Genomic DNA, 13,031 nt, shown 5'->3' with positions numbered 1-13,031 from the left:
ATCTGTCAATTTCTTATAGAAAATTTAAAAATTTTTTACAAAAGTTGCAAATTTTCTATTGAAAAAAGTTGCACTTTTTACAAAAGCTGCAAATTTTCTTAAAAAATGTTGAACTTTTAGCAAAATTTGCGATTTTTCTATAGAAAATGTTGCACTTTTTACAAAAGTTGTAAATTTTCCGATAAAAATGTTACATTTTCTGCAAAAGCTGCCCATTTTCTTTTGAAATGAATGTACTTTTAGGAAAAATTGTAATTTTTCTTAAGAAATTGTTTAAATTTTTACAACAGTTGAAAATTCTATAGAAAATGTTGCACTTTTTGCAAAAGTTGTAAATTTTTCATGGAAAAAATTGTTGCACTTTAAAATTTTTCTAAAGAAAATGTTACATTTTTTGCAAAAATTGCAATTTTACTATAGAAAATGTTGCACTTTTTGCAAAAACTAAAAATTTTCAGTAAAAAATGTTGCACTTTTAGCAAAAGTTGCAATTTTTCTAAAGAAAATAGTGTACTTTTTTGTATAAGTTGCAATTTTTCCATGGAAAATGTTGCATTTTTTGCAAAAGTTGGAAATTTCCATTGGAAAATGTTGCACTTTTTGCAAAAAATGGTCATTTTCTATTGAAATTGTTGAATTTTTAGCAAAAAATGCAATTTTTCTATAGAAAATGTTGCACTTTTAGCAAAAATTGCAATTTTTCTATGGAAAATGTTGCACTTTTTGCAAAAGTTGCAATTTTTCTATTGAAAATATTGCATTTTTTTGCAAAATATGCAATAATTCTATAGAAAATATTGCATTTTTTGGTCAAAGATGCAAATTTTCACTACAAATTGTTGCACTTTTTGAAAAAGCTGAAAATTTTCTCTACAAATTATTGCACTTTTTGCGAAAGCTGACAATTTTCTATAGAAAATTTAGCATTTTTGGCCAAAGCTACAAATTTTTCTTTGGAAAATATTGACCATTTTACAAAAACTACAAATTTTCTATAGAAAAACTAGCAATTTATTTGTTCAAAAATGTTTAAATACCTTTTAATAACTGCTTAATATTCATTTTTCTATTTACAAAAACATTACAAAAAACTTTTCCTTTTATTAACATTAAACTTATTTGTTAATTTTGTTATTTATACGTTGTTATTGTTAAAACTTTTCATTGTTTTGTTTGTATATTAGTATAATTTATTAAATATTTTTTCTAACCTTAAGCCATAAAAATACCAGGAAGTGGTTTTTTATAGGTCCTGCTTTGTTAGTGATTAAATAAAAATTTTAAAACTAATTTTTTTTGTGGTTTAAAGCCTTTAGCAAAAGAGATATATAAAACCACCCCCCTCAACCACATAACACTAATCCTCTAAATTGTTAAAAGTGTTTTAGCTTAAGGCTTTTATGTTTCTTTCTTTTAACTGCTTTGTTAAATTTTAGGTTAAACATAAATATTTAAGTTTCTTTGTTTTTTATTATTTCTTTTTTTAGTTAAATCTAATCCTGTAAAAAATATTACCTCAAAGTTTTTCTAACTCTCGCAACATGGACATGTTGTTTTATGAAAAGAAAGTGACATGACATTGTTTTAATATCTAATACATTTGAAATACTAACAAAAATTAAAAGAAAAATATAAATTCTATTTTAAACTATTTTTTATACTAAATTTGTTATTAATAACTTTATTTAGGATATATTTTTTAAAAATTTATATGTTTGTTTTAAATATAAACAAAAAAAGTGAAACTAAACTACCGAAAATTATAGTTTAAGAAAAAATAAAATAAAGTGAAAACAAATTAAACATAATATTTAAATAACTTTTCAGATTTTCCTCAATTTTCTTAAAAACTATTTTAATTTGTTTCTGTTCTATTTAAAACTAATCTATATAATTTACTAATTAAAAATATCTTTAAAGAATAATAAAATTATAAAGAAATTACATAAACTAAACTATATTTATTTAAGCTATTGTAAAATTATGTAAAAACAACTACAAATTAATTTAATAAAAATGCAATACAATAAATATAAAATGTTAGCAAATCTAATAAAACAAAACTAGTTTTATTCCTTTAAAAACTTAAAATTAACATTTACTAAAGAAAACTAACCTTACCATAGTAAAAAAAAGTGCAAAAAATGCAACATTTTCTATAAAAAAAATTAACTAATTTTGTAAAAAAGGCAACATTTTGTTTAAAAAAAATTAAACTTTTAATGTAAAAAGTGCAACATTTTCTATAGAAGATTAAAAATTTTGCAAAAAGGCAACATTTTCTATAAGAAATTCAGCTTTTTCTAAAAAATGCAAAAAGGGCAACATTTTCTATAAAAATTAACTAGTTTTGCAAAAAAAAAAATGCAACATTTTGTTTAAAGAAAACGTTATTTATGCAAAAAGTACAACATTTTCTATAGAAAATTTACAAATTTTGTACAAAAAACTAAATTTTTTATAAGAAATGCAGCTTTTTCAAAAAAGGCAATAATTTCTATAGAAAAATGTCAAAAAAATGCAAAAACTGCAACATTTTCTATAAAAAATTAACTAATTTTGTAAAAAGTGCAACATTTTGTTTAAAGAAAATAAACTATTTACGCAAAAAGTGCAACATTTACTATTGAAAATTAAAAATTTTGTAAAAAAGGCAACATTTTCTAGAAAAAACTTGCTAAATTTGTAAAAAAGCAACATTTTATATAATAAATGATTCTTTTTCAAAAAAGGCAATAATTTCTATAGAAATATGTCAAAAAATGCAAAAAGGGCAACATTTTCTATAAAAATTAACTAATTTTGCAAAAAAAAAATCCAACATTTTGTTTAAAGAAAAACAGCAATTTATGCAAAAAGTGCAACATTTTCTATAGGAAATTTAAAATTTTGTAAAAAAGGCAACATTTTCTAAAAAAAATTTGCTAAATTTGTAAAAAAAGCAACGTTTTTTTATAAGAAATGCAGATTTTTCAAAAAAGGCAATAATTTCTATAGAAAAATTTCAAAAAATGCAAAAAGGGCAACATTTTCTATAAAAATTAACTAATTTTGCAAAAAAAAATGCAACATTTTGTTTAAAGAAAATAAACTATTTACGCAAAAAGTGCAACATTTTCTAAAGAAAATTAAAAATTTTGTAAAAAAGGCAACATTTTTTATAAAAAATTTGCTAAATTTGTAAAAAGGCAACGTTTTCTATAAAAAAATACAGATTTTTCAAAAAATGCAAAAATTTCTATAGAAATATGTCAAAAAATGCAAAAAGTGCAACATTTTCTATAAAAAATAACTAATTTTGTAAAAAGTGCAACATTTTGCTTAAAGAAAATAAACTATTTACGCAAAAAGTGCAACATTTACTATAGAAAATTAAAAATTTTGTAAAAAAGGCAACATTTTCTAGAAAAAATTTGCTAAATTTGTAAAAAAAGCAACATTTTTTTATAAGAAATGCAGATTTTTCAAAAAAGGCAATAATTTCTATAGAAAAATTTCAATAAATGCAAAAAGGGCAACATTTTCTATAAAAATTAACTAATTTTGCAAAAAAAAAATGCAACATTTTGTTTAAAGAAAATAAACTATTTACGCAAAAAGTGCAACATTTTCTAAAGAAAATTAAAAATTTTGTAAAAAAGGCAACATTTTCTATAAAAAGGCAACAATTTCTATAGAAAATTTACTAATTTTTTAAAAAAGCGCAAAATTTTCTATAAAAAATGCCGCTTTTTCAAAAAAGGCATCATTTTTTATAAAAAAAAATTTAGCTTTTACAAAAAAGGCAACAATTTCTATAAAAAATTACTAATTTTATTAAAGGGCAACTTTTTAAGATAATTTGCAAATTTTTTTTCCAAAAAAGGCAATAATTTTCATAGAAAAATCTTTTTTTACAATAAAGAAACAAAAACAAAAAAGCTAAATTACTAATTTTGTAAAAGGGCAACATTTTTTTGTGAAAAAGAAAACAATTTCTATAGAAAATTCAATAATTTTGTAAAAAAAAGGCAACATTTTCTATTAAAAATTGCAGTTTTTATAAAATAAGGCATAATTTTGTTTTTATAGAAATTTAAAATTTTGTATAGAAAAAAATCTAATAAAAAAAATAGAAAATTTACTATTTTTGTTAAAGGGCAACATTTTCTTCACTTTTGTGAAAAAGAAAACAATTTCTATAGAAAATTCAATAATTTTGTAAATAAATAGACAACATTTTCTATAAAAAATTGCAGTTTTTACAAAAAATGCATAATTTGGTTTAAAAATTTGTTAATTTTGTAAAAAAATGCAATATTTTCTAATAGAAAAATTTTTAATTTTGTAATAAAATTTTAAATTTTCTTGAAAAAGTTTGCATTAAAAAAAAAAAAAAAAAAACAATTTTTTCATAAAAAATTCGATAAATTTGGAAAAGGGCAATAATTTATATAGAAAATATAAAAATTTTTTGTAAAGATATCAACATTTTCAATAAAAAATTTAAAATTTTTGTAAAATATCAAAATTAAAAAAAAAAAACATTTTTGCACTATTTTTGCTTTAAATTTAGAAAATTTGTATTAATATGATTTATTGAGTAGAAAGATTAATTGCCGCTTTAAGTTGTTGTTGTTGTTGTTGTTTTTGAAGAATTGGTTTTTTAATACATTTATTTTGATATTTTACAAAATATGTTAAATAAAACCGAAAAAAATTTAACACTTCATTAAAAAATATTAACTTAGGAGTTTTTGTGCTTAATGGGTGTTTTTTTTTTTTTTTAATTTCCATTAAGGAAAAAAATTATACTTAAGATTTGAAAATTTTATGAAATTTTCAAATTTAAGTAGAAATGTTTTCCCTTAGTAAAAACTATTAAACCGGCCCTTAATTATGTTTAACTTGAGATTGCAATAAAAGATTTTAACACAAAACTTTTATATTTTCCTTAAATAAACTTTTATACACTTAAATATAACAAAACCTTAAAAACTTTTATAATTATTTCTTAACTTTTAAAATACATTCACAGTTTTTTTAAAAAGAGTATAAACTAAAATTTGTTCTATTTTTACTGAAGTTTCCAGTTAAGACCAAAATATATTCACAGTTTTTAAAGAAAATTTGTTTGAGTATATAGACTAATTTGTTCTATATTCACTGGAGTTCTTAGTTATGACCAAAAGGACAAAAAGAAAATCACATAAAAAAATCAAATAAACCTGAAGAGAGAAAACAATAAAAACAATGCCTCTATGTGGAAATGATTATAAATGTCTACCGCTTAGTTTTAAAGCGAAAAGAAGAATTCACAATAGAAAGTTTATCTACCCCCAAATCGATTAAAGTTTCATCTTTTTCAAAAACATATTCAAGTTTGAACGTTTGTCGTTTTACGATTTCATTAAATAGATTATTTTGTAATAGAGTTCTCCTTAATTTGTTGAAAATTTTTATATTCGAAAATTTTTGTAAAAAAAATTTATAAAAAAAAACATAAAAAACTTAATTAACCTAAAAAAAGAGATTTCTTTGGGACTAGAAGGTTTATATTGGGTCAAAAAGGAAGAATATATATGTATAAACTTACTGTACTAATCTTAAATACTATATTATAACTTTCTTTAGCTTTCCAAAGAAAGACAACTACATATCCAGTCTCTATACTTAAAAATACAAAAAAAAAAAACATTTACCTGTTGTTACGCCATTTACTCCTTTAAAAATGAGGTAAACAAACTTTTCCAGCAAATAATTCCGAAACGACAGTAATCCATAAAGCCAAAACAAATAATATATATGAAATACCTATTTTATAGGTATTGGGTAATTGATAGGCCTGTCCACCTATCTCCTCGATGTGAAATCCTAGTGGAAAAACCACTGCCGCTAGACAAAATAATACCATAGCGGTAAAACCTACCCAGCGGGCATAAGGTATAACATTACGATCCCAGGTGCTAGAGGCCAATAGTATAACTGTAGTGGTGATACAAATGCAGCCAATGAAAATGCAAACAAGAGCAATTAACCATTCAGGTTGTAGCTCAGGAGTATAGCACACTTGGGGACGATTGTAAAGGGTCATGCAAGTCCACATGAGGCCAAGGCGTATGTCACCTGGAAAATATTGAAAACATTTATATATTATTTAATATTCACAAAATATATAAAACAACTTACCCGCCTCCTCGGTGACTATCCAATCGGGCATGGCCAAACTGACAATGGCAAATACATCGGCGGCCATAAATAAAGTGGCACTTATAGTGGTTAATTTGTCCATGTTATTTTGTTAAGTCTTTTTGTTTTTGTAATATTTGTTTTTTTTTAATTTTTGCACTTATTTTGTGTATTTTCTATGAATTTTTTTTCCGATATTAAACAAAATCACAGCAAATGTCAAATAAGTTTAACAAAAGGCAGCCATATTGTTTTTTATTAAAACTGTAAAAAAAGAATGCCACACTGTTTAATAAAAAGTAATGCCAAGTTATAATTTTTATCAAGACAATAAAATTAGTTAATTTAAAAGGGAGTTTTTAAATTTTAACTAAAATTATTAAAAATTTAACAAAATTACTAAAATATAGTACTTTTTATTTAAAATATTATGTAAAAAATAATAAAACATTTAAATTTAATAAAAATTTTTTATTGTTTTTTTTTTAATAAAAAAACTTTTTATGGTAATTGTTTTGTGATCTGTTTCGAAAAATTCTTTAAAATAAGTTATTCAATTTTATTAGCTTTTTAGCAATTTTTTAATTTTCTTTTAATTTTTAAAAAATTACCAAGTTTTTTAAACGTAAAGGTGGTGAGGTGAGCATATTTGTAAGTGGTGAATATAATTATAAAGTTTGTCGGCCATTTTTAAAAACACATGTTAATGGATTTCAAAAATTTCTTTAAAATAAGTTATTTTAGTGTATTGACTTTTTTATACAACAAATAAATTTTGGGATTTTTGTAATCTTTTTTTTTTTCAAAATTTTTATTTTTTATAAATTACTAAATTTATAATTGATTATTTCTTTAAATCTTAAGAAAGTGTGTTAAAAAAAAGCTTACCAGTCTCTTCTGCGACTTTCCCATCCGGCATGAGCAAGTCGCAAACACTTTAGCGATCATAAATAATATAGCACTTATAGTAGTTAATATGTCCATGTAGTTTTGCAACACTTTTTATGCAATATTTTTTAATTTTTTGCACTAATTTTGTGTTTTTTCTAAAAATTTACTAAATTTTACTTTACGATATTAAACTAAAGCACAGCAAAAGTCAAACTTGTTTAATAGAGAGCTGCCATACTGTTTTTCTATTAAAACTGTAAAAAAAGAGAATGCCACACTGTTTAATAAAAAAGTGCTGCCAAGTTGTCATTGGTATTATAATGAACAAAATTACAGATATTTTAAATTTTATAGTTTTAAAATTAATATAAAATTAACTGTAATATCATTATTTTGAAATAAAAGTTTTATTAAAACTAAAATATGATGTTTTATTTAAATTTATTTTATTTTTTTGTTGTATTTTATAAATGATATTTCAATAAAACATGATTTTTCTTCTTTTAATAAAAAAAAAACTAAGGCCAACGTTACAATAAACTTAAATTATTACAAAAAGAAAGTTAAACTATGGTAAATATGTATATAAAATTATATATATATTAATAAACAAAAAGAGAGGGTGAGTTTATTTACTAGTTGTTGAACAGTTGGAAACTTATTAATAAGTGTACAATTTTAACAGTTTGTATTTACTTAACAAATTTAAGTAAAATTATTAATTTTATTTCATTTAAAGAAAGAAATATTTGGACTTACAGGCTAGACAAAAAAATTGTGTTTTCTTTATAAATAAGAAGACTTGAAATTTCGTTAATTAATATTAAATATTCAAAAAATATATACGTATATGTTTGTAAATGTTTTAATTTGTTTTTTTTTAAGCTGAACCATTTACTGCAGCAGGAGTAGCTTCAGAATCTGAAGCTGAAGCACTACCATTTAATAATAAAGTTTTACCATTAGGGGTCAAGTTAGCATTACCATTTAATTTCAAATGTTTAAGGGCATCGGATACCAACATATCCTCTTCATCTGAGGAAACATCGGACATTTGACGTGGCGAAAGACGACAGCCTCTGGCTATGTAATTGGGTAAACGACCTACAGAGGCTAATATTAAACCCAGGAATGGTGGTGAGGGTTTGAGTGGACGGGACAAGTATTCAGGATGATATTGGGTGCCCACATAGTAGGGATGATCTCTTAATTCTATAACTTCCATACGTGTTTTAGTATCATCACAACCCACAAAACGCATACCATGCTCTTCCAGTTGTGGCACATATTTTGGATTGACTTCATAACGATGTCGGTGACGTTCATCTACGGTTTTGGGATTACCATACAATTGTCGTATGATACTAGGTTCATCCGCAAAGATGGTAGTACGTTTACCCAAACGCATAGTACCACCCATTTGTCCGGTATGATGTTCAGGCATATCAATGACCAAAGCATGCGAAGTATTGGGATCTATCTCTGTGGTATGAGCATCTTTAAGGCCCAAAACATTACGGGCAAATTCTATAACAGCAGCCTGTAGACCCAAGCAAATGCCCAAGAAAGGTTTGCGATTCTCACGACACCATTGGCAAGCCTTAATCTTGCCCTCAATGCCGCGTGAACCAAAGCCTCCTGGCACTAAAACACCATCACTTTCACACAACATTTGCCATTCTCTGTGGTATTTGGAAGGAGCCTCCTGTAGGGTTTCTTTCTCCAACAAAGTGGAATCAATGAAATTTATCTTAAGATTATAACCAGCCGCCAGGGCAGCATGTTGTAAAGCCTTCATCACAGACGCATAAGAATCCTTGAATTTAGTGTATTTACCTACCAAAGCAATGGCCACATTTTTGCGTAATGTCTCCGAACGTCTAGCCAAATCTTTCCATTGTTGCAAGCACCTTAAGGGGGGGAAATTATAAAAATTATTCCAAAATCTTCAATGTTTCTCCCAAAATTACTCACTTTTCTCTTTTGCTGGGCAAGATATTCAATTGCAAACGTTCGTTTAAAAACTCTATAACTCCCGTCTGTTCCATTAACAAGGGTACATGATATATAGAACTCAAATCGTGTATGCATATAACTTGATCGGGGGCCACATGACAGAAATTACTGATTTTCTCTTTAACCTCTAAACCAATAGGTTTTTCCGAACGACAAACTATTAGATCGGGACTTAAACCAAAACCTCTCAATTCACGTACAGAACTCTGAGTGGGTTTAGTTTTGGGCTCACCCGTCGAGGAGGGTGAGGGCACCAATGAAACATGAGCCACACAGAAATTTTCACGTTTAACACGAAATTGAAATTGACGAAAGGCTTCAACGAAAGGCATACCCTCAATATCACCAATAGTGCCGCCCAGTTCGACAATACAAACTTGAGGTTTGGAATTACCGCGCACTGGGGTCTCAGCCACACGTTCTACCCATTCTTGGATAGCATCCGTTATGTGGGGAACCACTGAATTGTAAAAAATAACCAAAAATTTAGTATTTTTTATTCCAAGGAAATCTTCTTTTAAAAACTCCTTTCTTACCTTGCACAGTTTTTCCCAAATATTCTCCTTTACGTTCTTTTTCTATAACCAATTGATAGATTTTTCCCGTGGTAATGTTATTATCACGATGCAGAGTAACATCCAAGAAACGTTCATAGTTGCCTAAATCCAAATCGACTTCACCGCCATCATCTAACACATAGACTTCACCTGGAATTACAAAAGAATAAGGACATTAATAATGGTTTAAAACATAAGACATTAAAAGAGGAAAGGACTAAAACTAAAGTAGAACTAAACTGGAAGTAAACTAAAACTGAACTAGAACTGAATTAGAAATAAACTAGATCTAAACTATAACTTAACTGGAACCGTACAAGAACTGAACTGAATTAGTAATGTACAAGAACTTAACTAGTACTGAACTAGAACTGATTCAGAACTAAACTAAACAGAACTGAAATAAAAGTAAACTAGAACTAAATTAGAACAGAACTAGAACTGAACTAGAACTGAAGAAGAACTGAACTAGAACTGAACTAAAACTCAACTAGAACTGAACTAGAAATGTACTAGAACTGAACCAGAACAGAACTGAACTAGTACTTAACTAGAACAGAACTAGAACAGAACTAGAACTGAACTAGAACTGAACTAGAACTGAACTAGAACTAAACTAGAACTGAACTAGAACTGAGCTAGAACTGAACTAGAACTGAACTAGAACTGAACTAGAACTGAACTAGAACTGAACTAGAACTGAACTAGAACTGAACTAGAACTGAAGAAGAACTGAACTAGAACTGAACTGGAACTGAACTAGAACTGAGCTAGAACTGAACTAGAACTGAACTACAACAGAACTAGAACTGAGCTAGAACTAAACTAGAACTGAACTAGAACTGAAGAAGAACTGAACTAGAACTGAACTAGAACTGAACTAGAACTGAACTAGAACTGAACTAGAACTGAACTAGAACTGAACTAGAACTGAACTAGAACTGAACTAGAACTGAACTAGAACTGAACTAGAACTGAATTAGAACTGAACTAGAACTGAACTAGAACTGAACTAGAACTGAACTAGAACTGAACTAGAACTGAACTAGAACTGAACTAGAACTGAACTAGAACTGAACTAGAACTTAACTAGAACTCAACTAGAACTGAAGAAGAACTGAACTAGAACTGAACTAGAACTGAGCTAGAACAGAACTAGAACTGAACTACAACAGAACTAGAACTGAGCTAGAACTGAACTAGATCTGAACTACAACAGAACTAGAACTGAGCTAGAACTAACCTAGAACTGAGCTAGAACTGAACTAGAACTATAACTAAACCAAAACTGAACCAAAACTGAACTAAAACTGAACTTTAACTGAACTAGAACTAAACTAGAACTCCACTAGAACTGAACTAGAACTGAGCTAGAACTGAACTAGAACTGAACTAGAACTGAACTAGAACTGAACTAGAACTGAACTAGAACTGAACTAGAACTGAACTAGAACTGAACTAGAACTGAGCTAGAACTGCACTAGAACTGTACTAGAACTGAACTAGAACTCAACTAAAACTGAACTAAAACTCAACTAGAACTGAACTAGAAATGCACTAGAAATGAACTAGAACTGAACTAGTACTTAACTAGAACAGAACTAGAACTGAACTAGAAAAGCACTAGAACTGAATTAGAATTGACCTAGTACTTAACTAGAACAGAACTAGAACTGAACTACAACAGAACTAGAACTGAGCTAGAACTGAACTAGAACTGAACTACAACAGAACTAGAACTGAACTACAACAGAACTAGAACTGAACTAGAACAGAATTAGAACCGAACTAGAATGGAACTAAACAGCACTTTTACGGAACAAGGATTGATCTAAAATTTTATAAACAAAAAATAAAACTACAATTTTACAACATAAATCCATCAATAAATTCCTGTTTTTTTATTTTTTCAGAAAAACATTTTACAATATTTAAACACAGACTTAAAATTACACAATTATACAATAATTGAAATTAAAAAAAATGCAATTAAATTAAAAAGGAATTAGAAATAAAGTAAATTAAATAAATGCATAGGATTTTTACTAAAACAAATCCTTTTTATAAATATTTACAAAAATTAAAAAAGATTTTCAAAATCTTTTAAAAAAAATTAATATTTTTTATTTTTATGTAAAAATACTGTAAGAACTTTAAAACTAGATATTAAATAATGACTTTGGTGTTTATTTGGACTCTTCCAAATCCTCCTTGTAGAGTTCTTTAAATATTAGTTTTTGTATTTTCGTGCGTATGCGCAACTTTTGAGCGGCCGTCAGCTGTTTCATATACGGATGCAGGGAGAGTAAATAATGATAATCATCATCTTCGGGTACTAGAGGCGTAGGTGTTGATGTATCCATGGTAGAGGAACCATTAAAATTGCTATCTTCCGAGAGACGCGGTCTTTTTAGTTTTAGAGCTGGTATTAGGCCATTGGTATAGGAATGTTTGGTAAAATTTAAATGTTCATGCGAACCGTGTAAACAATTACTGGCATTGAGTGGAAAATCATCAGAACGTTCTTTACTCATGACCCCATTGGAAGAGGGTTGAGGATGATGTGCCTTATTGTAGAGTGGCGGAGGTGAAACAGAACGTATTTTTTGTTGTTGGGCAGCGGCAGCAGCTGCCACGGCTAGACAAGTATTTGGTAAAACCATTGCACTGGGCAAGGCTGTTTGAGAAAGATTGCTAATTGCCGGAGGATTAGCTGTTGCTAAGGAATTATGGGAAACACCATTCATGGAGGCTAAAGTAGCTGCTACCGCCAAGGCTGTGGTATGTGCAATAGGTGGTGAAGTTTGAAAAACATTTAGTGTAGATAAACAAGAAGAAGAATTAGACGAAGTAGTGCTAGAAACCGAAGAAGCTGAAGAGGATAAAGAACCAGCTCCCGTTACCAACGATGTTGTATTTGGTACGGTAGGAGCTGTTGTAACCAAACATAAACCCGAACCGGTGGTCGTAGAGGATATAGTGGTGGCCTGTTGCAATTGTAAAGCTGTCGAGCTATTTGTTTCGATTAGTTGATCTCTATTGTCTAGAGATTTCTTAGAGAGATCTTGCACTTCTTTATCTATATTCTTGAGTAGATTGCGTGTATCTTCGGTTTTTATTATGGCACCCGGTAAAGTACCCATAGTAGTTAAGGGCTGAGAATGAGCTGCGGGCGGTGTGGTTTCAGTTACTTCATCTTCATCTTCTTCAACATCGTCTTCATCGAATTCTTCATCACTGTCTTGTATGCGTCGTATTAAACCATTAGTGAGATCTGGTTCTACAACAGTTTTTTCACAATCTTGACTTTGTTGGGCAAAATAGAAAGCCTGATCCTGTTCGTTTTTGGGCACACGATGACGCATGTGTTCGGCTACAGGTTTAAAAACAAATAAAAAA

At 27.7% G+C, this 13,031-nt stretch overlaps 2 protein-coding genes across 5 annotated transcripts in view; both read right to left on the bottom strand.

The window, feature by feature from the left end:
• Positions 1-5,026: 5,026 nt before the first annotated feature.
• Positions 5,027-7,202, bottom strand: LOC111683629 (uncharacterized protein C16orf52 homolog A). Its single transcript, XM_046951932.1, has 3 exons — positions 7,057-7,202; positions 6,169-6,432; positions 5,027-6,105 (listed from the first exon to the last, which is right to left on the bottom strand). The coding sequence occupies exons 2-3, from the start codon at positions 6,269-6,271 to the stop codon at positions 5,705-5,707; spliced, it is 504 nt and encodes a 167-aa protein (XP_046807888.1). The 5' UTR covers positions 6,272-6,432; positions 7,057-7,202; the 3' UTR covers positions 5,027-5,704.
• A 281-nt stretch (positions 7,203-7,483) lies between these two features.
• LOC111683634 (CTP synthase) overlaps positions 7,484-13,031 on the bottom strand; it is a 37,473-nt gene continuing 31,925 nt past the window's right edge. For 3 of the 4 annotated variants that reach the window (XM_046951353.1, XM_023445726.2, XM_023445728.2), the window contains 3 exons: positions 9,612-9,782; positions 9,034-9,535; positions 7,484-8,969 (listed from right to left, as the gene is read on the bottom strand). In XM_046951353.1, the coding sequence (XP_046807309.1) occupies positions 7,940-8,969; positions 9,034-9,535; positions 9,612-9,782 (1,703 nt within the window). In that variant the 3' untranslated portion in view covers positions 7,484-7,939. Of the gene's footprint in view, positions 8,970-9,033; positions 9,536-9,611; positions 9,783-11,647; positions 13,006-13,031 lie in introns of those variants that run through there. The other variant, XM_023445727.2, reaches the window with a different exon arrangement.

Source organism: Lucilia cuprina, chromosome 5 (assembly GCF_022045245.1).
Source record: "Lucilia cuprina isolate Lc7/37 chromosome 5, ASM2204524v1, whole genome shotgun sequence".
NCBI classification, from domain to species: domain Eukaryota; kingdom Metazoa; phylum Arthropoda; class Insecta; order Diptera; family Calliphoridae; genus Lucilia; species Lucilia cuprina.
The sequence above is the reverse complement of the archived record's forward strand: the minus strand, read 5'-3'. Positions and strand labels throughout refer to the sequence as shown.